Source organism: Perognathus longimembris, chromosome 28 (genome assembly GCF_023159225.1).
Source record: "Perognathus longimembris pacificus isolate PPM17 chromosome 28, ASM2315922v1, whole genome shotgun sequence".
NCBI classification, from domain to species: Eukaryota; Metazoa; Chordata; class Mammalia; order Rodentia; family Heteromyidae; genus Perognathus; species Perognathus longimembris.
Window position 1 is genome coordinate 101553908 of NC_063188.1, and position 23939 is coordinate 101577846.

Here is a 23939-nt window from a genome sequence, read left to right on the forward strand (position 1 = left end):
CTCTCTCTCTCTCTCTCTCTCTCTCTCTCTCTCTCTCTCTCTCTCTCTCTCTCTCTCTCTGTGTGTGTGTGTGTGTCTTTTTTTCTCATCAAAGAACACTGAGCCACATGATACCAATACACAGTGAGACCAAAAGAGGACAGTCTTGGGAGAAAAGCACAAAATAGTAAGACCCAAGAACCTCTTCATATGTACATAAAGTAATACACCAACTGAAAAGAACCCCAGGGAAAGAAACAAAGGACCTCTTCTTTTTTTTTCTCAAATTTTTATTATCAAACTGATGTACAGAGAGGTTACAGTATCATATGTTGGGCATTGGATACATTTCTTGTACTGTTTGTTGAAAGGACCTCTTCTTAATTTGTCTTATCATTGTTAGATGACTCTATTCTTTACCTCATATATGGTATTTATGGGGGCGCATCTGAGGGAAGCTGGGAGGAGAGCTGCCCTGGACGCTGATGAAAGTGAACTAAGCAACTCAAGGGCAGCGATGGGAGGGAGCGAATGCCAGAGAAATGCACACAGGATGTCTTGAAGGTGGGTGGAGTTTAAACGAGTGTGGTAAGAGAGGGGGACATGAGAATGGAAGGGAGTAGATAGTATAAGCCAGAAGGAATGAGGGAGAAAAGGCAGACCTGAGTCAGTCACCTTGTGGGGGTCCTGGTCCGAGAAGTTTGGCTTTTGTTTTTGTTTTTGTTTTTGTTTTTTTGGTGCTAGTCTGGGGGCTTGAACTCTGGGCCTGGGCATTGTCTCGGAGCTTCTTTTGTTCAAGGCTAGCACTCTACCACTTGAGCCACAGCGCCACTTCCAGCTCTTTCTGAGTAGTTTATTGGAGATTAGACTCTCATGGACTTTCTGGCCCAGGCTGGCTTCGAACCGTGGTCCTCAGATCTCAGCCTCCTGAGTAGCTAGGGTTAAAGGCATGAACCACTGGTGCTCTGGCCCTGAGTTCAGTCCCCAGGACTGGAAAAAAAAGCTTTCATATCTCACATACATAGTACCACCTGTAAAACCAAATGCACGTGGGAAACTGGGGAAGTATTGCTGCTCCTTACACTGCAGGCCAGGTTTCTGGGCCCCTTTCCTCCACGTTGCTATGGCAGCAAGGCATTCTGTGAAATTAGTGATGCTCCCAGAGAGGAAAGCCCAGGCCCGAGGAATGTGAGTGTGCTTGCATTAGCACTAAAGCTTATTTCTCCATAATGGGGTGCTTAAAAGCCAATTGTAACAGAGGGAAGTAAATTATTTCTAATCTTAAAATAACCATGAAGATCCATTTAATCTATAATTTACAAAGCCTGTTAGGGTCTTATAGGAGGTGAGTAGAGATAGTGAGCATCAGGAATACCTGGAGAGAGAGAGAGAGAGAGCGAGAGAGAGAGAGAGAGAGAGAGAGAGAGAGAGAGAGAGAGAGAATGTGTGTGTGTAAGGGGGGGAGCTGTCCATGTTATTTCTGGATATTCAAATGACAAATACATAGGAATATAATTATATTCATTCCTCCTTTGTGATTCTGAGATACTAATATTGACATCAGAGCAAATTTGGCACCACCCAAATCCAACTTGAGCATTCCATTTCCCAGTGCGCTCTTGAAGTGCTCGCTTGTGTCACTCAGCCTGTGGCTCCTTTCAGAAAAGAAAATGTTCACCATCTGTAATAATTGGTATCCAAAATAGTGTCCATTTTGGGGCTTCTCCTCTTGCCTTGGTGTTACTACCTAAGATCTGGGAGCCAGGCTCCGTGAGGCCTCGTGAGCTCTTCCGCTTGCTGCCGGGCCTCTTGGTCAATCGCTATGCTTTCTGATGCCTCCAGGGTCAGGCCTGGGGACAGAGGATTAGGGAATGGGCATGGTCCTCCTTGCTGTGGTTGCCACGATCACAATGGCCTGGCGGGCACACTCAGAAGCTGTGGCTACTGTCCCTAGACTGTTGAGCCTGTGCAAGTAGCAAGTATGGTGGGAATGAACTGATAATGATGGAGGATGTGTGTGTGTGTGTGTGTGTGTGTGTGTGTGTGTGACTGGACCCAGGCTGTATGCCGAGCTGGCTTTAGCACTCAGCTCACAGGGAAAAATGTCAAGTTACAATCATATTTTTGTTTTCTCTCTTGCAGCTATGGATGGATTTTTAAAATCAGACGAGAGACAAAGATTAGCTAAAGAGAGGCGAGAAGAAAGAGAGAAATGTCTGGGTAAGTTGTACACTTTGGTTCCTCACATTTAAAGAAGTGGAGATACGATGGCGTTTTTGTTGTTGTTTTTTTCCCCAAATAGTCCTTAAACATCTGTCAGTAGGGCTGGGAATGTGGCCTAGTGGTAGAGTGCCTGCCTCTTATACATGAAGTCCTGGGTTTGATTCCTCAGCACCACATATATAGAAAAGAAGTGGCGCTGTGGCTCAAGTGATAGAGTGCTAGCCTTGAGCAAAAAGAAGCCAGGGAATAGACAAAGGCCTAATATTTGTCATCTACAGAGAACTTAAAAAACTAAGCCCCTCCAAGCCCAGTAAACCAATTAGGAAATGGGCAAAGGAGCTAAAGAGAGACTTCACAGGAGAAGAGATAAAAATGGCAAAGAAACATAGGAGGAAATGTTCAGCATCCTTGGCAGTAAAGGAAATGCAAATAAAAACAACCCTGAGATACCACCTCACTCCAGTTAGAATGGCCTATACTCCGAACTCAGGCAACAACAAATGCTGTAGGGGGTGTGGGGAAAGAGGAACCCTTCTCCACTGTTGGTGGGAGTGCAAATTAGTACAACCATTTTGGAGAACAGTATGGGGGTTCCTCAAAAAGCTCAACATAGACCTACCCTATGACCCAGCCATACCACTCCTAGGCATCTATGCTGAACAACAGGTCTCAGGATATAAAAAAGACATCTGCACATCCATGTTTATCGCTGCATAATTCAAAATAGCCAAAATATGGAAACAACCCAGATGCCCCTCCACAGATGAATGGATCCAAAAAATATGGTACCTATACACAATGGAATACTACATAGCGATTAGAAATGAAAAAATATTGGTATTCACAGGGAAATGGTCAGAACTGGAACAAATAATATTGAGCGAGACAAGCTGAGAACACAGAGAACAAAGGGGCATGATCTCCCTGATATATGACTGTTAAGGGGGGGGGAGACAGTAGAGACCAGGTCTGTGAAACCAAAAACTTCTTGTCAAATGGTATTTCCACAGGTTTGTGTCAGCGACCCTACATTATGTAACTAAAACCAAACAACTATTCAACATAAAAAGGTCTAAAATAGACCTCTCAGTGGATCACAATAGCTCAACAGCTATGTATATATGATCATATAAGACAAGGATAAGCAAACTCTATTGTTGACGTTATATTTAAAGTTCTAGGTGAATTTCCTTTGGCGTACGCCACGTGGCTACTGTATATGATTTTGGTACACTGTATATTGTATATATGCCTACCTGATCTAGGGAAGGGAAAGAGAAACAAGGGTGTAAGATATCACAAGAAATGTACTCACTGCCCTGTTATGTAACTGTACCCCTTTTACATAGCACCTTGTCAACAAAACTTAATTAATAAATAAATTTTTAAAAAGAACAACAGAAAATAAAAGAAGCCAGGGATAGTGCTCGGGCCCTGAGTTCAAGGCCCAGGACTGACGAAAAAACAAACAACAACAACAACACACACACACAAAATCTGTCTGTAAATGGGAAGAGAACTGGGACCATCACTAGATCAATCCAAAGAGTTGAGAGTGAACCCACACAGGGACTGGCATGTTCACAACGATTGCCTACTTCGCTGAACACTTCACCCAGCACACACTGGACCTCTGCGGGGTCCTACGCTTGGCTGGAGACAGGATGGTAAAGAAGTACAGCCATCACACCTGACTGACCTGGGAAAGTGCTAATGCCCTCAAGGGGAGATAGCCAGCTTCTCTTTGGAGCATCCTGAAGTGCCATCATGACAGTTGAGAAAATCATCACTTCAGTCATCTTCTCTGCATTAGCACAGGGTACCTGGTGGAGACAGGCTCTCCCTCATACAGGCGGTCCACACCACCCTAGGACAGGGTACTTGACATAGGTTGATGGTAATTTTCCTAAGGAACTGAGACAACTAAGGATCTTTTGAGTTCTTCCTCCTTAGCCTCCTCGCGGGCAAACCAGGCCCTAGAAACCATTCTCTGGTTTAGCCACATAGAGTTAAGGGCTCCTTAGTAAGTAGTGGCTTGGTAGGAATGCCCATCTTCTCTGTGTATTTTTACACTTTGTTCTGCTCACTGCTTAGTGCCTGCACAGTTAACCTTGTTTTGAACAAATATAGCTTTATAGCTTTTTTTTTTTTTTTTTGGCCAGTCCTGGGCCTTGGACTCAGGGCCTGAGCACTGTCCCTGGCTTCCTTTTGCTCAAGGGTAGCACTCTGCCACTTGAGCCACAGCGCCACTTCTGGCCATTTTCTGTATATGTGGTGCTGGGGAATCGAACCCAGGGCCTCATGTATATGAGGCAAGCTATCTTGCCTCTAGGCCATATCCCCAGCCCCAGCTTTATAGCTTTATAGCTACCATTTCTCAAGCTAGGATATGACTTAGCTCTTGTGTGCAAATTTGATTTAATGATAGCAACAACAGTCCTAGCTCCTGTTGGGGTGGGGCTCCTTATTGTGTACTTTGTCATTTAATCTTTGCCATAATGTGATGTAGCAAACATTCCTCTTCCCATTTCACTAAGTAGGAAACCAAGGCGGAGAAATCCCATAGTTAACCTGGCCCAAGCCACCCAGCTCGTGACAGAGATGCCTTGCTCTCCATCACTGCATTGTATTATTTTTTGTTTTTTGGCTAGTCCTGAGCCTTGAACTCAGGGTCCGAGCACAGTCCCTGGCTTCTGTTTGTTCAAGGCTAGCACTCTGCCACTTGAGGCACAGAGCAACTTCTTCTATATAAGGTGGTGCTGGGGAATCGAACTGAGGGCTTCATGTATACGAGGCAAGCACTCTACCACTAGGCCATATCCCCAGCCCCTGCATCGTATTATTCCAGTAGACTCTTCACTACTGTGTTCTTGCTCTCAGTCAACCCACCTGGATTGCTCTAGGCATGACACCTCTCCTGCCTTCCCATTCTAGCTGCCCGGGAGCAGCAGATCCTAGAGAAAGAGAAAAGAGCCAAGATCCAGTATGAAAAGCAAATTGAGGAGCGATGGCGAAAAATGGAGGAGCAACGGCAGCGTGAGGACCAGAAGAGAGCTGCTGTGGAAGAGAAGAGGAAGCAGAAGCTCCGGGAGGAGGAGGTAAGGTCTCGGGAGCCTACTGCCCCAGACAACTTGGCAGCTGCCATAGGGCATCGTGCTCACAGTGTCCAGGCTGGCTGCCCAGCTCTGGGGTAGCAGGGAGACTGGCTCTTGGCATCTTCTGCTGTCTCATATCATCTTCTTCCAGCACCATGACACAGGGATCCAGTAGAAACTCTACTGGACACCGACTGCACCCATTTGACTTAGGAACTCCTTTGCTGTGTGTGAACTTGGCTACATTTGCGTCTTGATTTCTTTGCTTGTGTGCAGTAAAAGGTTAGATTTGGTGATCAAGACTGCTTCCAGGTAGAATAACCTTTTCTGATTCGGAATGAAGATGCTGGGGATTGTGGACAAGGGCTAAGTGGTAGAGAGTGGTGGATTTCAGTGGGGTATCCATGCTTCCATGGCAGACATGAGACTTGAGCATGAGCTGTGAGAATCCAGAGTAACCGTTATTCACCACTGGAAAATTAGCTTACCTACAAGCACAGAGATGGTCATGCATTTAAATGTTATTGTAATTCATTGCTTTAATCATTCTTTCTTTTCAGTCATTTTGTGTGTGTGGGGGGGGGTGTCGGTCATTAGGCTTGAACTCTGGGCCTGTACATTGTCCCTGAGCTCTTCAGCTCAAGGCTAGTGCTCTACCACTTGAGCCACAGCGCCATTTCTGGTTTTCTGGTGGTTAAATTGGAGATAAGAGTCTCACAGACTTTCCAGTCCAGGCTGGCTTTGAACCACAATCCTCAGATCTCAGCCTCCTGAGTAGCTAGGATTATAGGAGTGAGCCACCAGCACCCAGCTTTTCAGTTACCTTTTTTTTAAAAAAATGCAATGATTTCCTACAGAAGCCTTCATTACTGCCCTCTGAGAGTATATTTAGAAAGCATATTTGGGGACTAGAGATGTGCACCAAGAGTTAGATTGCTTGCCTAGCAATCACAAGGCCCTGAGTTTAAGCCTTAGTACTGCCCTCAACACAAAAAGCATATTTGGATTATAGATTTTCTTTTTTTCTGTGCCAGTACTGGGGCTTGAACTTGGGGCCTGGGTATTGTTCCCTGGCTGTTTTTCTCAAGGCTGGCATTCTACCACTTGAGCCACAGCTCTACTTCTGACGTTTGTTGGTTAATTGGAGAGATAAGAGTCTCACAGCCTTTCCTGTCTGGGCTGGTTTCAAAGTGTGATCCTCAGATCTCAGCCTCCTGAGTAGCTAGGATTACAGGCGTGAGTCACCAGTGCCCAGCAGACAAGTATATTTTAAGGATGTAATCATAGCCTTGTATCAGGTAATAATCATGACTCAACTTATGTTAACAATAGAGCAGTTTTGAAATGTTCATAATAGGATACAAAGACTTTTGTATAAATTTAGTATTTGTAATATCTCTGAATGCTTGTCTATCACTATTATGTGATTTTCTTTTTTATTTAAAACATGTACACAAGCATACACAATGAGATGCGTCTTTGCTCATGATATACCTGTTTATGGTGATCTCTTAGTTCATCTTAGCAAGTGAAGATCTATTTTTTTCTTTTTTTTTTGCCAGTCCTGGGGCTTGAACTCAGGACCTGAGTACTATCCCTGAGCTTCTTTTGCTCAAGGCTGGCACTCTACCACAAGCCACAGTGTCACTTCCAGCTTTTTCAGTGTGTATGCGGTACTGAGGAATCGAACCCAGGGCTTCATGCATGCTAGGCAAGCACTCTGCCGCTAAGCCACATTTCCAGCTGCAAGTGAAGATCTAAACAAAGCTCTTAGCCATGGCTCCCCATTGCTGCCTGTGGCTATGGCTTTACCTGCTCAGTTCAAGCCTCATCATGGCCAGTCATGTCCTGAAAACTCATCTAACTCTCTCTTCAGCTCCAAAGATGGTTACAGGAATAAAAGGAGACGACTTTTGTGAAAGTGCCCAACAAAGCATCTAGTACAGAGTAATCACTCACAAATATGACATTCCACCCAGTTTCTTCAGCTGACCTTGGTAGATTGTAGCAAAGTCAGGAGGGAGGTACTCCGAAGGAATAATTGCACTAAGTCTATAGCTTATCCAAAAAAATTTAGAAGAGCACAGTATGAGAAGCTGTTTTGGTTACTTGGGATACAATTCCCATCCTCAACCTGTATATTTCTCATGATTCCCTAGATTGACCCAATTTCTTCTTATCCTCCATTCTTGATGACTTAGAACTTGTACCCCCTGTCCCTGGCCTCTCCATTTCGATTCCTCACATCTTGCTGATTCATGAGAAAGTTTGTTGCTGCTGCCTGCAGGCAAGAACATGAAGAAATGTCACATTAGATGCTTTCCTTCTCTCCCACATCCTACATATCACAGTGTCCCCTGTGGAGGCAATTCCTGAGTAGAATTGCCCTGCATCTCTCAGTAGTGCTGGAGGCATGTTGAATCAAGCAGTCAGCCCCTTGCAGATGGGGGGCTACCTGCCAGATGGTTGGGCCTACTGCAGCTGAATCTACTGCTTTTTCACTTCTGGCAAATTTTCTACTTGGTTCTGTGCTTCCTTGCACCTCGACTGTGGTGGGGGCGGGGAGAATGATGACCCTTGTCAGCAGAAACCCAAGCTGAGCTTGCTTTTCTCTTCTCCTTGGGTGCAGCCTGGCACAGCGTGAGAGAGCAGGACTAGTTGAGGGCTGGGCTTCCCAAGGTTGTGTAGCATCTCAAGGAAGAAGCTTTCCTCTGCCATCTGCTCCTACCCTCAGGACCCAGGAGACCCAGATGAAGCTTAGGCCCTTGCTACATACAGGCGGTCCAGTGAAACCACAGCAGGGTTGGCTGCATTACCATAGTGAGGCCTATTTAGTGTCTTCATGGGTGTTCTTTAGGATAGTGGAATCCATCTGCAACTGCGGAAATACTAATCCAAAGGCAGCTCTCTTTGATCACTATGATGGTTCTTGGAGAGCTCTATGAAGGTTGTTGCATGCTTAGCACTTAGGTGTAGAGACTCTTGATTCTCTTCTCAATGCCGAATTTGTGTTTTTGTTGCATCTTGACTCTCAACCAAGAAAGAGCCTCTTTTGCGGGCCATTTTGTTTCTCTATCTTAGTGGCAAATGTATTGCCTCACAGATCCTACCTCTCTAGGGCTGATATTGAGGAGATCACAAGAGGCCTGTTGCTACCTCACGCAGCCCTCCCCTGGCTTCATTATCACTATGTTTGCCACAGTATTGGTCTCAGTAAAAGACCTCGTGTCTATACCAAGGTAGAAGTGGGTGATATTTCTGCATTGCCTACTACATTAAGAATAGAAGAAAGCACAGAAGCAAATAGAATACTATCTGGAGGTTAAACCACTAAGATTCAGCTTCTTCAGGACCAACCATTTGCTCGAACATTCCTTCATCTCAAGGCAGAACCACTGGGCTGGGAATATGGCCTAGTGGCAAGAGGGCTTGCTTTGTATACATGAAGCCCTGGGTTCGATTCCCCAGCACCACATATATAGAAAATGGCCAGAAGTGGCGCTGTGGCTCAAGTGGCAGAGTGCTAGCCTTGAGCAAAAAAGAAGCCAGGGACAGTGTTCAAGCTCTGAGTCCACGCCCCAGGACTGGCCAAAAAAACAAAAACAAAAAAAAAGGCAGAACCACCAACCTGACACCCATAGTTCTCAAGAGTTGATGGCAGTGAAGGCTATTCAGGCTTTGCTTGTGGAATTGGGGGTGAGGTGGGGGACAGTATCCTTTGGGGAACTTGAACTTGAACTCCTCCTCTCCTTGGAGAACACCTTCTCTAAGATGGGTACCTACAATGTTGACATGCCCACGGGTCCAGAGTTGAGCTCTGAACAAGCTGGTCTCCCTGGAGTTAGGGGAGATAGGCTGTAGAGCAGGAGCACCTCTGTTCTTCTCATACTGAACAGATGAGCAGGAAAGGGGTCTTGCAAACAGTAGTTTCGTCTTCTTTATGTTCGTTTGTCATGTCTAAACTGTTCATATTCTCACTGTCTTATAGCCAACAAAACTGCCAAGCGGAGTGTAAAACAAGACATTTTGGAATTCATCTAAACAAAAATCTCACTCAGAATACCTTGGCTGGTGAGGTGCGGTGTTCACCACCTGACCTCCTGACCCAACATGGAAGTCGATTATGGAAAAAAAGGTTCCCTAGGAACCCCCTTCTGGAGATGACTGGGGCTTTTCCCTGCAGTTTCATCCCTGAGCACATAGAGTAAAATCAGCTGACAGGCACGGCAGCACCCTGCCCCCCATCCACACACCCATCCACCACGTACCCCCCTGCTAGAGACTGCTGTCTACACCATGTGCGAGAGGACTTTAAAATTGCAGGAGCAAATACAACTGTGACCCCACTGTGCATCACTTTTATACTAACACATTTTTTTTGGTCAGTCCTGGGCTTGAACTCAGGGCCTGAGCACTGTCCCTGGCTTGTTTTTGCTCAAGGCTAGCACTCTGCCAACTTGAGCCACAGCACCCCTTCTGGTCTTTTCTATATATGTCATGTTGAGGAATCAAACGCAGGGCTTCATGTATACGAGGCAAGCAATCTTGCCACTAAGCCATATTCCCAGCCCCTCAAACCCGCTGTTCTAAACTGTCCTGTTACCTTTCTCTTCACATTAAGCTTTAAAGAGGAAGAAGCGTTGATGAAGCATTTACCACCTCTGGTCCTAACCATATGGGAAGCATCTTCATTTTATAAAAGAAAAGTGAAGTGCAAGGGTGTGAACAGGTTAACTCAAGGTCATAGGGCTAGAAAGTGGTAAGCAGAGTGGTAGGATTTCAGCCCTCACCTCCTGGCCCCTGTATCTATGGTTCTTTCCATTTCATCATATGAAAGAGCAGAAAGACACAAGTAGAAGACAATGCCTACCTATACGGGACTAGCTTCTCACGAGAGTACAGGCATCAGTTTTGCTTTTGAAGTGTGTGTGTGTGTGTGTGCATGCACACACATGCACATGTATACACACTGGTCCTAGGGCTTGAACTCAGAGCCTGGGCACTATTTGTGAGCTTTTGTATTTAAGGCCAGTGCTCGACCACTCTGAACCATGCATTATTTCTGACTTTTTGGGAGTCAATTGAAGATAAGAGTCTCACAGACATTCCAACCGAGGCTGGCTTTGAACAATAATCCTCAGAACTTTAGTAGATGAGGAACTGTCTTGTTAAGTCCTTTAGGCATACAGGAAATCTACCTTAACTCACCTCAGACTAAATACACTATACAGCGAGGTTTTAACACTTTCATTACATCATTCATTACGTTATGTTAAATCTATGTAATACATTTACCATTCAGTCCCAGTCTGCACTGATCTTATATCGGACATCAAATGGTAGAGAAATTCAACTTTTATTTGGCAGACCACCACTGTTGACCAACAGAATTTAATAGCCCCGGGTCAGCTGGGAAATGTAGACTCGTGGTTGTAGAGTGCTCAACCCAAAAGGAGCACAATTACTAGCCAGTACAAATCTGTTTTACGAAAGAGAGAAAATACCATACTCGACTTTCACATTCTGCAAAAGTCCCTTAGAAAAATGTTCCTGAGGGAAAATCCTGCAGAGGAGGCTGAAATTTGCAGAGGTCAACTTGTTCCTCTCCTCCCTCTAATGTACACAAATGGATCAGTCCAGACCTCCTAAGTGACCTATGCTTGTGACCTATGTAAGTGACAGAAAAGAGCCTTTTCTGGATAGTTAAGTCAGGTGTACTTCCATTTCTTCTGCTCGCTTGTTTTTAATTCAGTGAGGAGGGGGGAATCCTGTCTTTGTGTTCTGGAGTCAGATAGAAGTAGCTCAGTGTCATGGCTGGCCTTGTTCCAGTATTGACAGGCAGAGAAGCTGGGATTTGCAGTGTCATGGAGGTGGTGAGATGCAGAATTAAGATGCCTTTTCTCCAGTGTCAAGGACAACTTTATGAAAGTTAATTTGCTTAATACAAGAGAATGCTTTGGGTAAATCCTTTGTTAAGGGAGAAACCTGATACGGTTGTTTTTCAATTATCTGGTTAAAAATTGCATCGTTCTCCTCTCCCCCCACCCCCTAATTCTGGGAATGAATAGCTGCTTTATTTTGTGGCAAGAAGGTTCTGTGCTCTCATCTTGCAAATTTTGAGATAGGCAGTATTATCCCTCGAGTATTTAGTACTAGTTGAAAAGTGTTATAATGTAGAAAACAATTGATTTGCATTTAAGAAATCCTAAGATGAAAATGAGACTTAAAAAAAAATAGGTCTCAAAGTCACATTATCCCAAAGAGCTATATGTAAGACTCCCAAAGACTAAAAACTAATCTTACTTTAAAAACACCATTCTGTTATGATTACTAGGCTCACCATTTCATAGGTCAGGTAGTGAGCACAAGCCTTTTGGGACAATGTCACCCCTTCCTTTGCTTTCTCCCTGGTTCTCCCTCAAATTCTGTTTTCATTTACAACTCAAGTCAGGATGATGTATATTTTCCATTCCAAAGGCCTTAGCTGTGATCTGGAGCCAAATTTCAGTTTTCTTACTGGGTGGGGCAGAAGAGGGCTGGAGACCGGCCTGAAGGAGTTAATGCTTGCTGGGCATTATTCTTAAACAAATCAAGGGCTGGCTAGCAGCAGCAGCCCTTCCCCAGGGAAAAGCAGGGAGGAGACAGGGACAGAGGAGGAGACAGGACAGAGTGTTCAGCTGGAGAGCCAGTGCTAGCCTAGCGGCATTGTTTACTCTCTGCCCACCAGGAACACGCTGGTGTGTGCTAGAAGAGAGCATGTGTGCCGGGGCTTGGGATGCTGGGCACAGAAAGCCTCATTGGGTGACTCACCCGGAACAGTGAGGTGCAGCAGTGCAGTCAGACTGGGTGTTGGTCTCTTTCTCTGTTAACCTCCACCACTTGGACCTGGGCAGGAGCGGCTGGAGGCGATGATGAGGCGGTCCATGGAGCGTACCCAGCAGCTGGAGCTTAAGAAGAAGAATTCGTGGGGAGCCTCCCTGGCCTCAGGATCTGGAGGACGTGATTGTAAGTGCAGGGCTGGCCCCACCTTGCAGGGCCCCAGTAGGAGAGGATGGGGATCTGCAGAATCTGGGGGATGTGGTGTGCGGGTTTCCAGGCTCCCTTTGCGTATGTGTCTATATAAAACCTGCTCATGCATTTCTCAGGAGGGAGAGCTGTACGCCTTCCCTTGTTAGCAAGCAGCACTTGATGCGGTACTGGGCTCTAAGGGAGAAGGAAAACAAGGCAAAGAAAATGAATGTAGAGCCTGGCTAGTTGGACCCAGCAGGCAGGAGGCTCAGTCACAGATCCAGATGATGCTAGGAATGGCATAACGCTTACCTTCTTAAAAAGGGCTGGGCCTTTTCCTCCCCTCATTATGAGTTTTGGTTGCTCTTTTGATTTTGTTGCAAGATGACTTATTTATTTCATTATCCAGTTCATACTCATCTTTAAATTTTCAAATGGGTACCTTATAGTATGGATGGTTACTAATCTCACAGAGACTTTCCCCACTTCAAAAGTGTAACACTATGTCTGTGATCTCAGCGTTCTATTAGGTAGGACTTATATACTAGGGATTCTGAGAATCAGGGCTTAGCGTACTGTTTCTTGACTTTGATCTATTGTGCTTTTAGCAGTGAATAGACTTTATCCTTTGCTTTGGTGAGACGTCAACAACCCATTTGTTATTTTTCCAATTAGAAACTGAAATGCAACAACCAATCGGGACTTTTTTTCTTTTACCTCTCTTTACTCTGATTTTTTTTTTCTTGCTGTATAGGTGAATCAGAAAATACCCCACCCCCTCCTGTAGGTTTAGCAACCAGCACCCTCCCTCCGGATACAGGGACCGCTGCCACCACTGCCGAACCTACCAACGGTATAGCCAAGCATCACCGTGCCATAGCATGTTGTGATAACGGTTCTGCCCACCCTCCTCCATCACTGTGTGTCGCAAGCACTTTCACAATTGGTTTCTCCGTTTGACCAGTTAGAACTTTCTTCTCGAGATGTGAATGACATGCCCATACTTCTTTGTTCCTCTGTCATCATGGAGCTATGCGTGTCTTCTGTCTTCATGTCCTGGAGGCATTTCATCTTCAGCTCACTAACTCTTGCCTTAAAAAAACAATCTTGTCAATATTTGATTTTTGTGCACTTAGATCTTTGACAGTCTCATTAATCATCTGTTTAAGGCATTGCGTGGCGAAGTATCCCTTGGGAATGAGAAAAAAAGCAGAACTCACGCCGAGTTCTGAAGAATACTTGGGGTTACTGTGATGGAGTCTGGGAGAAGTGTTCAAGAGGGAGTCATAGGGAGTTTATCAGTACTGCTAACACTGCGAGTTCCACATAACGAGAAAACTTGACCTTGTGCTTCATTTCATCTCTCTCTAAAGACTTCGGTTTTACATGCAGCCTGGTGAACCCTTCTGGTCTAGATTAAGAGCAGAACTAGCAAGACTTAGTTCCCATTTAATAATGATTTTAGAAATCCACCCTACCTTTTGATGACAAAGGAAAAACAAAATATAAACAAAATGCAAGCCGATGCTGGTGGCTTATGCCTGTCATCCTGGTTACTCAGGAGGCTGAGATCTGGACAATTATATTTGGAAGCCAGCCTCAGCAGAAAAGCCCTTGAGGCTCCATCTCTACTTAAGCAGCACAAAGCCAAGCTGGAGGGGTGGATCAAGTGATAGAACACCAATCATGAGTAAGCAAGCAGAGTGAGCAAGAGGCCATGATTTCAAACCTTTGGTGCAAGCCAAATTTAAAGAAAGTGGGGCGGGGGGAGTGAGGAGGATGCAGTGTTTACTAACAATCCGAAAGGTCGTATTAACAGTAGGAATAAATACCTTTGGTTTCGGTCATTCCTTTGACAAATAATATCCTTATTAGTGGTGTGTAATAGGACATTTTTTGCTGCACAGACTGAGGCACTAGCCTTTCCCCACCGAGGGGTGCAAGTATAATATTCATCTTCTTTGAATTAATACCCAAGACAGGATGAGGCTGGCACAAGTGAGTCAGACACACTGAGAGCACGCCAAAAATCCCAGTAATCAGGATAACAACTTTTAGTGAAGTATTTTTTAAGGATAAAAATTAATATAAGCCAGGTGCCAGTGGCTCAGATCTGTAATCCTGGCTACTCAGGAGGCTGAGGTCTAAGGATTGCGGTTCAAAGCCAGCCCAAGCAGGAATGTCCGTGAGACACTTATTCCCAATGAACCACCAGGAAACTGCAAGTGGCGCTGTGGCTCAGCTGGTAGAGCACAAGCCTGGAACTGAAGAGCTCAGAGACAGCACCCAGGCCCAGAGTTCAAGCCCCACGACTGACCAAAAAATAAATAAATAATAATTTAAAAACCCCAATCCGTAATAATAAATAAAATACTGTATTTCTTTCTCCCTCCCTCCTCCCTTTGTACCACTGTGGTCCCCCCCCCCTTTCCCTTTTTCTCCTCTCTCCTTCTCCCTCTCTCTGTAACCCATTTTAGGCAATCCCTCTAACATTGCAGTATAACTCCAGCCCAAAATACGGAATTTCTAAAGATCAATGTCATACTGAGGCTTAATAGAGTCTGGGGCAAAAGGAAAAATACATGCCCCTGTATATGTTGCTTTATATAATTTCTGATTCCTTTTTTCCCAGAAAATTAAAGTAGTTCAAAAAATTGAAAGTAGGAGTTTTACAAAATATAATTTCAACTTGAAATATGTTGTGCTATCCTCAATCCAACTGCATTGTACTTTGACTTTAGTTTACATTAACTAAAATCGTTTAAGCTTGCCACTTAGGCAATTTCCAGACTTGACAGTTCTTGTCTTTCAAAATAAAAGGAGCAGAAAATATTGATGAATTTGCTTCCTCTGCAGTGATTGGCATACTTTTTTTAAACCTCAGGCTGAGCATAGCTGGGCTGGGTACTGACCGTACCTCTCCATTGTCTGTAATGATCGAATTTAGAAACTTGTCTGAAATAATGGCGTGGACATCAGAACACCTATGAAATCCAAACCATAAACCATTGCAGCATTTATGAAAGGGACATTTTAATCCCATCTCTTAACAAGAGAACAAAAACAAACTGCCTTAAGGTGGGTCTATATTAAAGATAGCTCCTTGTGTTCCAGATTCCATCTTTCTCCAACCTGAGCCACAGATAACCCTCAAGCAAAGTTGAGTTTGGCCACAGACTCTCAGTCAGACTGTAGAACATTTTCAGTTAGTGATTTGTCTCTGAGTCCACTTTTGTTATGCTTTTGTGTGGTATGAATATGTCTAAAAGAACCTCTGGACAGAGAAAAACAATCATGTTGAGGTTAGGGTATAGCTGTAGCTGAACATTTGTGTGAGCTTGAGCATTTGGAATCGAAGTGAAGTACATAGTGAAGAACTCTTACAGGTGCTGGACCTTGAGGCTTTCTAGGTTAGGGTCATGAGATAGCAGGATCATGGATGCAGACTTCCCCGGTGGTGTGTGGATGAGGACAGGAAGGACCCTTCGGAATATGTGGTTCTCTGTCAACAGTGGTGTGAGTACCAATATCTTTAATGCATTTCTCTGCAGCATGTGACACACTTTCAACATCAACCATGAATTTGCCAAAGCAGACGGAGCCTCCCATGAGTAAACGCCTGTCTTCATCCACCGTGGCAATATCCTATTCCCCAGACCGAGGCAAGTGAATGTGTAGACCTAGTCTCTCCCGTTTGCTTCTTTTTAGTGGGAAGCCTTTTCTGAGTGCCCTTTCTTGAGCCTTCTGCAAATACTGCTATGGTCCTTGCCTCCACGGCGTTGCTAACAGGATTTTGGAAAGCAGTATTGCTTCTTAGAACCAGGTTGTTGAATAAGGGCAGGAATTCCTATTTTTCTAGTCTGCGAGAAACCAGTCACTTGCCACAAAGCATGGAGGAATTTTCAAAGGACCTACCTGATCAGGGACAGGATAATTGATTAGTCAGGAAGAACAGAATTGATGAATCAGAGATTTTTTTTGGAGCCGGGGGGGGGGGGGGCTTTGTGTGTGAAAAAAAATGGTCCTCTGTGGTTGTCCATGGTTTGTAGAGCTGCCAAGAGTTGATCAATGCAAACAGAAGTAATGCGAGGTGTCTAAAAGAGGGAAAGGATGGCTAGTCCTTTCCGGCACTGCTTTGAGTTGGGAGATGATGCTTATTAGGGACCTGTGCCAGTTTCAGTACCCAAATAGATTTAATGACATCTGTGCTGTAAAGGAGGCTCAGATGAGTCATTGGAAGCTGAATTTATGTCGTTCGTGGTATGAAGGTTAAAGCAAGAGAGGATTCTCCATGTATTGCATACATATCCTAAGGCACCACTGAAGGGAGAGCATTCGTTGAGTGTTGGGCATATCAAGCCATCACAAGTGGTGAGCAGGAAGAAGTTTGTGATTCACAAGTGTCCCATTGGCCTTCCTGGTTATGATTCACTGGCGTTGACCTTACTACTGTAGCACAGAGACAAGGGTGTGTATGTCAGAGCACCTGTGAGTGTCAAGAGTCCACCAATTTCTGGTGCCATTCATAGGTTAGCACAATAGGGACTTGGAAGGAAGAATTGGACAAGAAAATGCACACTCCTGCTGGATACTGGTAGCTCATGCCTATAATCCTGGTTCCTCAGGAGGCTGAGATCTGAGGACCACAGTTCAAAGCCAGCCCAGGCAGAAAAGTCCATGCGACTCTTACTTCCAATTAACCACCAGAAAGCTGGAAGTCGAACCGTGGCTCAAGTGGTAGAGCCTTGAGCAAAAAAGCCAAATGAGAGCATGAGACCCTGAGTTCAAGCCCCAGTACAGGCACACCCCCCCAAAAATTACTTTTTATAACTATTCCATTACTGAGTACAGTCCATGTGTTTTCAAAAGATTCACATGGTTACACACTGAAGGCAAATTCTTTTTTACATTGATTACCATGTAAACCTAAACATGCTATTATATATTACTGACAACTAAAGTATTTGCTTGTAAATTATAAATTGAAAGCTTCCAATCCTCAAACCAAAGAATACAAACTAACTCTGAATTTGTTGCCATATAATATATTCCAAAACTATTAAGCTATTTTGGTCATTGAATTTTAGATTATGAATCCTATTATCCTCCATTAAAGCTGATAATTAGCTTTTATATTCATGACTCTGGTTCAGTTTTTATCCTTATTTATAGGGAAAAGACATGAAAAGATCTATTTTGTATTATTATAGGATGGCATATTTCATTTAAAAATATGTTATGAAATATCTCAACAGAGGACCTAAAATGAGTATTTTGCAGCCATAATCTTTTTTGTCACTGTTTAGTGTACTCGATGAGAGAATGACTCTATATTAACATCTTGGGAGATGGGCTAATTTCCTATAAGTGAAACAGATCACTCTATTGAAATAGTGTATGAAGTAAATTCTGGTGCCCCAAGAGAATTAATGCACTCTCCCAGACTCTAACTGATGCATCATTTGTTTTATTGTACTGTGACAAATTCCAAAGCCATTCATCATTAGAATATTTTTATTTTCCACATTGGTTCTGCCACCCCAAATTTAATTTGCATTATGCATGCACTGTGTTGTTCAAACATTTTTTTGTTTTATTTTAATTTTGCTTTTTAAAATTTTTTCATTTGATTCCATCCTTTAGCTCAACGCACTCACCTTAGTCCCATGGAAAACTTTCTTGTTATGCGACTGTTGACACCCACACAGGCTTCTTTAGCCAGAAGCAGAAGTGCATTCATGTTCTCTGAGCATGCCAGAGATTCAGGTAAAAGAGTCAGCTGGTGACATCGAGGAAAACGATCAGAGCAGTGTTGGTCAGCCTTGGAGTTTACTCCTGAAGTTTTGTATTTTGCTTGCCATCTGCTGGCTTTGTGAAATGTCTTCTTGGGTTAATAACATCTTCTACCCACCAGTGTTGTGCTGTTGCTGTTTCTTTTAAGTGTCACAGAAGGTGAGTAAATTATTGAATGACTAAGGGTATGTGCATTAGGGAAAAACAATCCACTTGATGTGCTAGGAAGGTTAGTAGCCTTTTCTTAGGAACTGGTTGGACAGCCTCTGGCATTCCATAGCGAACTGTGTCACTCACTAGCTCTTACCATTTTCAGAAAGGTGATGAACTTCTCTAAACCTCAGTTTGCTTATCTATGTAACGGAAGTTATTTTAAATTGTGAGAAGCAGGCATGGTTGGTGCAGCTTTACTACTCGGGAGGCCGGGGTGGGAGGGTTGTAAATTCAAGGACAATGAAAAGAGACCCCCATCTCAAAATGTTAGGATTAAATTGTTATAAGAATTAAATGAGATGATGATATAAATGAGATAGTATAGGCAAGTACCTGTGGCTCATGCCAATAATCCTACATATGCAGGAGGCTGAGAGCTAAGGAGATGGTTCAGGCTTGCCCAAGCCGACAAATCCCAGAGAGCCTTATCTGCCGTTAACCATCAAAAAGCCAGAGCTGGATGCATAGCTTAAGTGCTAGAGCAAGCACTGGCAAAAGATAAGTAATGGCAAAAGGCTACAAATTCAAGTGGTAGAGCACTAGCATTGAGGGGGGGAGAAAGAGCTCAGGGACAGTGTCCAGGCCCTGAGTTCAAGTCCCAGACCAGCACCAAAAACAAAACCAAAGAAAAACCACAAAAAAACCTACAAACCATCAGACCCTTCCCTGAAACAGCTACATTGAACAAATTGTTTTACAAAGGTGTGTTGGGAAGAAGGGAAGGGAAGTAGTGACACATCTCCTAGAGGGAATAGAATTTGATTTGTCATGGGTGGGTAAAGGGGTCATATTGCCAACCTGCAACTTTTTCAGGGTCCTAGAAATACAGGATCATCTTTTGGATGATCTCATCAGAGAACAATCTTGTCTTATGAATACTTTTGTTCAACCCAGATGCTTCAGCAATATCCAGGATGTTTTTTTTTTCTTCCGAGTGTTAAGCTTCATGAAAGAACCACCTCTTATTTTTTTTTCCTTTTGCCGATCCTGGGTCTTGAATTGAGGACCTGGGTGCTGTCCCTGAGCTTCTTTTGCTCAAAGCTAGTGCTCTATCACTTGAGTGACTGTGGCACTTCCAGCTCTTTCTGAGTAGTTTGTTGGAGATAGGTCTCACTGCCTTTCCTGCCCAGGCTGACTTCAACCACCATCCTCAGATCTCAGCCTCCTGAGTAGCTAGGATTCCAGGTGTGAGCCACTGGTGCCCGGCTGAGAGTCCCCTTCTGATCCCAATTGTACCTGGGTTCTCTTGAGCCCACTAAGGTTCCATGATTCACCAGAAATATGCATAGAAAAAGGAGCAAAGGGAACAGTTACATGGGGAGAGAGCCAGAAGAAACCATATGCAAGTTTCCAAAAGTCCTTTTCCTGGTAGAGTTACACAGGATGTGATTAATTCCTCCAGGAATGAATTGTGATGACGCTTGTGAAATATCACCAAGTAAGGAAGCTCTCTAGAGAGTCTGTGCTTAGCAGTTTTACTCAGGGCTGGGAATATAGGCACCTCTGCCAATCATATACCCACGTTTCAGAAACCCAGAATGTGTCATTTCTATAAACGGTTTAGGACCCAGCGGATAATTGCAGGAACTTCCTTGAAATCTACGATTCTAGACAGCCGCCAAGAGCCAACATTTTAAACAGGCCCTTCCAAGGACAGCAGTCAGGTCTGCTGTGTTATTTCTTTGTGTGTGTGAGAGTACTGGGGCTTGAACTCAGGGCTCACTTGACTTTTTCTCTCAAGGTTGGTGCTCTTATCACTTGAGCCACACCCTTGCATCTAGCTTGTTGCTGGAGATAAGAGTCTCACAGACTTTGCTGCTCTGGGTTGGCTTTGTACCAAGATCCTCAGATCTCACCCTTCTGAGTAGCTAAGATTAAAGGCATGAGCCACCGATCCTCAGGTTAATTCTTCTTGCATAAGGAAACTGAGGTCTTCTCTAGAACTGCTCAAGATGATCTAACTAATTAGTAGCAGTATGGAGTCTGTTTACTCCAAAGTACAGGCTCTTTACCCCTATAGTGACTTTTATTTTTGATTCTGGGAGCCTTTTAAAGGCGGAATCTATTTTGTGTACACTAGAAAAAAAGTACAATGTTTTGAAAATGTGGATTGCCTGTGTTACCTTTTAAAAGAAATATTCTTCTCAACTTCTGCACCCCTTGCTTTTCCTATCTGCATTCCATCTTTTTTTGGCTATATTATCTATAACTCTCTAGTTTTCCATGCTTGCCCTCGTGCAGCTCCTGCTAGCCCTCTTAGATCTTCATACAAGTCTTCTCCTACCCGAACCACCGAGAGGAAGAAGCCTGCATCTGCACTGAGCACAGGAGGTGCTGGGAAGGATGCTCTGGCAGGAGCAGAAGCATCTTCGGTAGGTTGAAACGCACTCAGTCACTTTATCCCTTCCTACTGTGCTTTATCTAACAGTGTCATTTCCTTCCCTTGACTTGAGTTTAATGCTTCTGTCAATCTAAAGGATAGGAATCTGATGGGCAGGAATCTGAAGGGGTGTTGCAGTGACATCTCTGCTTCTTTAAGGCTATCCAGTTCTGGACCTGTCTTAACCTCTGTGGGTGCCTACTTAATGTTACCATTTGCCATATAGCAGCATACCCCCAAACCTTGGCCTCTTAAAACAACAAGTATTTCTTATCTGGTGGGCTCTTGGCGTCCAACTTGAGAGTGGCTCAGTTGAGAGCTAGATGGTCTACAGGGTCTCTCATGAGGCTACAGTCAAGATGCTGACCAGGGCGGTGTCCTCTGAGAGCTGGACTAGTCCTGTTCTAGATATTTCTCACATGGCTGCTGAGCGGCAGCTTCCATTCCTCACTACCCCTAGATAAACCTGCTTGAGTATCCAAATGACATGGGAACTGGCTTCTCCCAGAGCACAGGATGTGGGAGAGACGAGTACAGGAGGAATAACTTTTATGTCCAACTTGTCACATCGCCATGCTATGTAATCAAAGCAAGTTGCCATGAGCAATCCAAAATCAAGGGGGCATTGAACTCCACCCATTGCAGGGAGGACTTAATGTAAAAATACATGTTCAGGCTGAAAATTGTCATTGCTTCTGTTGAATGATCTTAAATGTGATATGTATTGCATACAAAGCATTATGGCTTTATATTGAGTCGTCTTAAAGCCATGTGTCAATTGCATCGGGGATGATTTCAGAGGTTGTAGTAAGGAGTACCAGTCATTCCCAATAACTCTCTTCTTCTGTGTCCCCTACAGATGGAGAAGATGAAGAAGGGGCAGCGAGCTATGGCTTCTGTTCCAGCTGGGGGCCTTGGGTCCCCACTGAAACGCTATGAGCTTTCTGGAGACTCTCCCAAGAGGTCCTCCTCTCCTGTAACTCCCAAGTAAGCGTCTTTGCTCTTTGTCACATCACCTGGATGGTTAAGAGCTAGTTTGGTGGGCTTTGTCCCATTCAGTGTTGTGGCTGTTGCTCCCCCATTAAGACCTGGCCAGCCAAAAGCAGCAAGCAGGAGAAATGCTAACCTAGAGCTGTCTGGTTCAACTCCATGTATCTTCTGATAAATGATGGGTCATTGAGAGGTTTGTTTTCTGGCAAATTAGAATGCTTATTTGCCAGGATGAAGCATTGAGCATTTCCTTTGGGAGCCTTGAATTCCATTCCACTTCTTTGGCATTCTTTCCTACATTCTTTTTTGGTGAGGGCCAGTTGCTGGGCTTGAACTTAGAGCATCACACTTTTGCTTGACTTTTTCTTTTTCTTTTTTTTTTTTTTTTTTTTTTTTGGCCAGTCCTGGGCCTTGGACTCAGGGCCTGAGCACTGTCCCTGGCTTCTTCCGGCTCAAGGCCAGCACTCTGCCACCTGAGCCACACCGCCCCTTCTGGCCGTTTTCCATATATGTGGTGCTGGGGAATCGAACCTAGGGCCTCGTGTATCCGAGGCAGGCACTCTTGCCACTAGGCTATATCCCCAGCCTTTGCTTGACTTTTTCATTCAAGGCTGGCAAGCTTTCTCTGTTCTCTTTATTGATCTGGATTGAAGTGACTAAATTGTACTTGTGTACCTACTGGCTCACTCCACCTCATGGTCTGTCTCTTTAACAGAGACAGTTAGGTGTCAGTTGTTGTCAAAATAAGTGTTTTTTAATACTTAGTCTTAGCCAAAACATTATCAGTAGTAAATGTTTTTAAATAAAATAATTTTTCATTAGGAATTGGTTAAACTCAACAAGGAAAATATAACTGAAAAACAACTATCAATAAGTCTGACCACTGTCTTTAGCATTTTACCCATAGTAACTAGCAAGAGAGACTCAGTAAACAGCTTAATCCAACAATGCAGTGTAAACATCTTTTTCAGTAGTACTGAGAAACAAATAAAATTTGGGAAAATAGAAAAGATTTTTTGAGACAGAGTCTCAATGTGTAGCCTTGGTTGGCTGGAAACATGCAATCTTTCTGCCTTATTCTCCCAGTTACTTGGATTACAAGAATGTACCACAAGGAAGTTTTTATATGCACAGAATTATACAAGTCTCATTTAGTGTTTCAGTTTGGTTCAGAGAACAAAGTATAAAACACAACTTTAATGAGCACTTGGAAATTGGTTTAAAAGATCTCAAGGTGACACCCACTCCTATTTCTAATATGTTCTTCCTTTCTACTAGTTTTCTTTTTTTCTTCTTTTTGACAGTCCTGGGGCTTGAACTCAGGGCCTGGGCACTGTCCCTGAGCTTTGGCTCAAAGCTAGCACTCTAGCACTTGAGCCACAGCGCCACTTCTGGCTTCTTCTGTTTAGATGGTACTGAGGAATCGAACCCAGGGCTTTGTGCATGCTAGGCAAACACTCTATCACTAGGCCGCATTCCTAGCCTAGTTTTCATTATTATTTTCTCACCTATCAGTATGTTTGTTTGTCTGTTTTTGCTGGGCATGGAGCTTGAACTCTGGGCCTAGGGGCTGTCTCTCCCTGAGCTTCTTTTGCTCAAGGCTATCGCTCTGCCCCTTGAGCCACAGTGCCACTTCCAGCCTTTTCTGAGCAGTTTATTGGAGACAAGAGACTCATGGTCTTTTCTGCCCAGGTTGGCTTCGAACCACATTCATCAGTTCTCAGCCTCTCCTGAGTAGCTAGGATTATAAGCATGAGTCACAAATGCCCAGCTTTTTATTTTTTGATTTTCCATTTTTTTCTATGGTAGTACTGCTTGTTTTTGGTTATGTATTGCTCTCCTGAAAGTTCTTTAAGTTTATTATATGAGCTTATTATATTATAATCTACTTATGTCTGATTTCTAAGCATTACTACTCTATTGTTTATTTGAGGTATTTACATTAACAGAAAGGCCTAGTTTATTTTTTAAAATAATTACTTATTTATTGTCAGAGTGATGTACAGAGGGGTGACAGTTTGATATGTAAGGCCATGGGTACATTACTTGTACAATTTCTTACCTCCTCCCTCATTCCCCCCTCCCCCTTTCTCTCCCCCATGAGTTGTTCAGTTGGTTTACACCAAATGGTTTTGCAAGTATTGCTTTTGGAGTTGTTTGTCTTTTCATCCGTTGCCTCTCAATTTTGGTATTCCCTTTCACTTCCCTAGATCTAATACCAGTATATACAGTATCCAGGGTACGCAGATGAGATACAG

General features: G+C 43.9%; 1 protein-coding gene across 2 annotated transcripts in view; it reads left to right on the forward strand.

Annotated features, from left to right (window-relative positions):
- Positions 1-23939, forward strand: part of Map7d2 (MAP7 domain containing 2) — an 87394-nt gene that overhangs the window by 30758 nt on the left and 32697 nt on the right. The window contains exons 2-9 of one of the 2 annotated variants that reach the window (XM_048335741.1): positions 2122-2199; positions 5137-5300; positions 12191-12302; positions 13060-13158; positions 15857-15967; positions 17949-18071; positions 20529-20683; positions 21551-21678. In XM_048335741.1, the coding sequence (XP_048191698.1) occupies positions 2122-2199; positions 5137-5300; positions 12191-12302; positions 13060-13158; positions 15857-15967; positions 17949-18071; positions 20529-20683; positions 21551-21678 (970 nt within the window). The remainder of the gene's footprint in view (positions 1-2121; positions 2200-5136; positions 5301-12190; positions 12303-13059; positions 13159-15856; positions 15968-17948; positions 18072-20528; positions 20684-21550; positions 21679-23939) is intronic. The other variant, XM_048335740.1, reaches the window with a different exon arrangement.